The sequence below is a fragment of the Mauremys reevesii genome, linkage group 11 (assembly GCF_016161935.1).
Source record: "Mauremys reevesii isolate NIE-2019 linkage group 11, ASM1616193v1, whole genome shotgun sequence".
NCBI lineage: Eukaryota > Metazoa > Chordata > Testudines > Geoemydidae > Mauremys > Mauremys reevesii.
The window spans coordinates 60,802,731-60,807,090 of record NC_052633.1 but is presented as its reverse complement, the minus strand read 5'-3'; the positions used below and the strand labels follow the sequence as shown (position 1 = coordinate 60,807,090).

General features: G+C 40.2%; 1 protein-coding gene across 12 annotated transcripts in view; it reads right to left on the bottom strand.

Moving 5' to 3' along the window:
* Nucleotides 1–4,360, bottom strand: part of NCKAP5 (NCK associated protein 5) — a 580,968-nt gene that overhangs the window by 104,838 nt on the left and 471,770 nt on the right. For all 12 annotated transcript variants that reach the window (XM_039495322.1, XM_039495320.1, XM_039495324.1 and 9 more), the window contains one exon: nucleotides 456–575. In XM_039495322.1, the coding sequence (XP_039351256.1) occupies nucleotides 456–575 (120 nt within the window). The remainder of the gene's footprint in view (nucleotides 1–455; nucleotides 576–4,360) is intronic.

Here is a 4,360-nt window from a genome sequence, read left to right as displayed (position 1 = left end):
AATAAAATATTGCTCTGGGTCTATGTAATATATTGAATCACCACAACAAACATGGAGAAAGCTAAACAGTCTGATTTCTTGCTCATAGAAAATTATGCTTTGTTTACCATCAAATGGAATATTATGGAATTATGTGACCACAATTTTTGCCCCCCATAAGGAATAATGAACCCATATGTCATCCCATTTATCATCCTGAGGAGGCACCTCAAAAAGTAACTTATTCCTCAGATACACTTCTCTCTCCACATCTACACATAATGTGCAGCCAAAGTTTGGTGGTGTACACTTTCAATTTCAATGCTATCAGATGATAGATAACCAATTTTCTTCTAATATATTATGTCTATCAGTTGTCACTTCTTGCTTGCTAACATTATCTTAAGAAGATTAATATCATTTAAATGTATTGAATCTAAATTTAGCTGATTCCAGAGGCAAAGGTTTCTTCCTACCTGGAGAAGGAGGTCGGAAGCTGGTTTGATCCTTTGTTGGAAAAGCACACTTAGCATTCGATTCTGTTGTTCCAAATCAAAAACTCTTGTTTTCAGCTTCACACATTCTTCCCTCAGATCCTACAGCACAGGAGAAAATAGGAGGATTGAGGAAAAAATGCAGTGAAACTCTTGAAAATGCTTTATGGAATAGGAGGCTTCAGAAGAGACAAATGAGTACAATTTTCAAAATAGCACAAATAAATCAGAAAAAAAGATACTACACCATTTCCCTGATTATTTGATCATTAAAATGCAATATTTAAAATGCATGAAATCAGACATATTAGTTACATACATATACTTTTGGAGTGCAATGTCAGTTAGACCTTAGCAGCAGTGTGTTTTATTGTATTGATATGGTCATAAACTGAATCAGAAACAGGGGCGGCTCCAGGCACCAGTGCAAGAAGCACGTGCCTAGGTCGGCAAGACGTGGGGGGTGGCCTGCCAGTCACTGTGAGGGCGGCAGTCGGGCAGCCTTCAGCGGCATGCCTGCGGGAGGTCCGCCGGTCCCGTGGCTTCTGCGGCGGGTACGCCAAAGGCGCGGGACCAGCAGATCACCCGCAGAAACACTGCCGAATCCGCCGAAGGCCGCCTGATTGCCATGCTTGGGGCGGCAAAAAACAAAGAGCTGCCCCTGATCAGAAAACATTAAAATAATTATGTTGTTATAGAACTGGACTGTGTCTTTAAGCAAAGCCCTAATATACCATGGGGTTCTTTGTAAGCTACACCATTATAGGAGTAGACCAAGGAGTCATTATGCCTTGGAGATACTCCTCCAAAATCCACTCCCCTCCCTGCTTCTGCTTGCTCTGGAGTAGTACCAAGAGCAAAGTATACCACCGCCCATGCTGGCTCAGCTGTACTGGCTGTTGCATAGGGAAGGGCGGGGGGAGTGCCAAGGCTCTTCTCTTTCCATTCCTCTTCCTGTCCACTGGCTCTGGACTAGCCACTCTAGAGATGGCTTGGCCATAGACAGAGGTTGATGAGCCTGCTACAGCCTTGGCTGAGGAAGCTCATCCCAAGTTTTACAGGTTCACCCAATTCAATTGTCAATAAAGGGCTACCACTTGTAACCTGATGACCCTAGATGGGGTTGTCTGCAGCTGAGATTGTACTTGGGATCTCTGGTTCTTTAAGCATGAAGCCCTTGTGCCTGAGCTGAAAGGTCCAGGTCAATTAGCCAAAGGTTGCAGGTTCATCAACCTTTACCTTTCACTCACCCACCTGTAGAAGTGAACAGAGCGCCATTTATAGCCCACCTATACCCACCTCCAAGGGCTTGCACAGGGTTGTAAAAATGATTCTCACGCCCCTTTACTCCCTTAGGTGGCCACAAACCCCAAATCACAGTTCAGAACAGAGTGAACAGAGGTCTGATAAATTATGAAACCAAGTATGTGGGTTTTTTATATACCCAGCATAATTCCATACCATACAATATTTCAGCTGTCTAATTTTGATGATGCAGTTTGTAACTGACGGGACCAACAATAACTTTTTAAAGAGAAGCTGAGTAATTTAGCCCAATAATTTTATCTACTTTAAAACTGCTGTAGTCTAATGGGAATTGTTATGCTCTAAGATTTTTAGAACATGTTTATCACCTCAGCATCTAAGACACCAGCAAAGCACTTCAAGCATTGCTTAAGTTTAAATACATGAGTAGACCTACTGAAATTAAGCATGTGCTTAAGTGCTTTGCTGGACTCAGGCCTAAGTGCAGAGCCTAAAAGTTTGTTCTCTTTGCAGTCCCCATTCTGCTAGCAAAACATTAATCAAAATAAAGCACTTTACTAGACCCACTGTTTATGTAAGCACTGTTTTATGCTCTACTGCTGCAGCAGAGCCTGCTATCCAGATAGCTGAAGGAACATAACCTAATGAAAGCGTTATTCTCAGAGCTGCAGTGACATATTTGATGCCGGTGGTGCACAATCCATGAAATAGACATTAGCCATCTTGGTGGATGTTCCACCACAATTACAAGGGGCAGGGAGAATCAATGCTTGCCCAATTAAAAATGAAAAAAGTAATATGCAAATACATTTTAATAACAATTGCAAACAATAGCAAATGAAAAAAACAAACAAAAGAAATTATATTTTAAGGAATGGCTTTTGTCAGTGTCTGTAACCCTTTCATTGCTCAACTCTTCTGCAATTTCTGTGCTGTAGCAGAATGTGGTGACTTTTCTTTACACTGTTGATATTCCAATGGAACTTCGAACCTTTAAGTATTTGGTACATGGAACAAAACCAGGCACATATTCTGAACCACATGAGTATATCTTGCAATTGGTACATTTAGCAGCACACACGTATGCTGAATATAACATATTGAATCCATGTTTTGTACTGATCTCCCTCCAGTAGCAGGACTGAAGTGTTTGTTGATTATATAGTATTTTGGACAAAGCATCTCTCAAACATAAGGCTGTAAACTGGCCTGATGGTACAGCTTGGCTGAAAGTTTTAAATATCAATTTCCGATATTGGCATAGGACTTCCTTTTGTTGGCCATTTAAGGGAACACAGGATTCTGCCACAAAGTGGACTTCAGTAGGGTTCAGGCAGACTTTGACTCAAAATCTCTGCATAAGTTATACAATACAGGTGGCAGTCTTTTTTGAAGGACATGGCATCTCTGTGTTATAGTCAATATGAACTTCAAAAATCAGAAAGGATTGCAACTCTAGCGGCACTTGTGTAAACAAAAACTGCAGGCACATTTATTCCCACAAAAAGTGTAATCACTCTCCTTTTTTTTTTAATTTAGAGCGGCTGCTACCCACTGGCATTGCCTAACTGCCTTTATTTTTCATCACATGGTGGAAAACAGGCCTCCTGCTTCCAATATGCTTGTCCGTCAGTAGCGTTAACAACATATTGACCTGCAAAGGAGCATGAACCTGATGAGGTAGCAGCTCAGAGTGGGAAATTATAGTCAGAGTAGCCAAAGTGCCTGTCTACATCAGCACCAGTTCTTATCTAGAGTGTACTGTAGCCAGCACGGAGAATACAAAAGAGGTCACCACACAATGAGAAAACCTTGCCCTGAGACCATTGGAAACATGCTGAAATATCTTTAGTTACAGAGGTATCACTGGATGAATTATGAAGTTATTTTCCCTGGATACATTACCACAATAGTGCTTATTTTAAGTGGTTCTAAAGCTGTCCAAGTTATATATTTTGTGCCTTCTAAAATGATGAGGCAATGATATCTATTTGAGGTGTAGTAAAACCCTAAAGCTTTAATTCTCTGAGTGAAAACCCCTGCTAAAACGCTCATCTATTAACTTATATGGGACAGTGTTTCTCGTCTGGGGAAGCACAAACACCAAAGTCCCTCTTTACATGGCTTTCACAAATAATCAAAGAAATTAAAACTGAGCCCTAGCTGCTATAATGTAGTTTAAATACTGAGTTCACTGAAGAGGAAAAAAGCTTCATGGGAACTCACAATTTAAAACAACATTGCAGACATAGCAATGTTGCCTCTCAAACTTTTCCTTTTAAGAGCTAAACCTTGGAAGTTTATATGCCTCCAACTTTGGACTTTTTGCTCCAGAGCAAGAGTAAAATTTTTGGCACATTACCAAGCAAGATGCAGTAAACTGTTCCAACACTAATGCCATTCACAGAAAGGTGAAAAAAAGCATTAACAGGAAATTAACATAAGAATATTTATGTAAAGTAGCAATGCCTGGCTATATTAAATCAAAAGAATAAAATGATCAGTAGGCATGTTGTGTCATAATTAACAAACCCTGAAGTATATCATGATGCACATTGCTAATGGTAGAACTAATGGGTATTAAAAAAGTGATACTACAAATATCTCTCTCAGTACTGTAG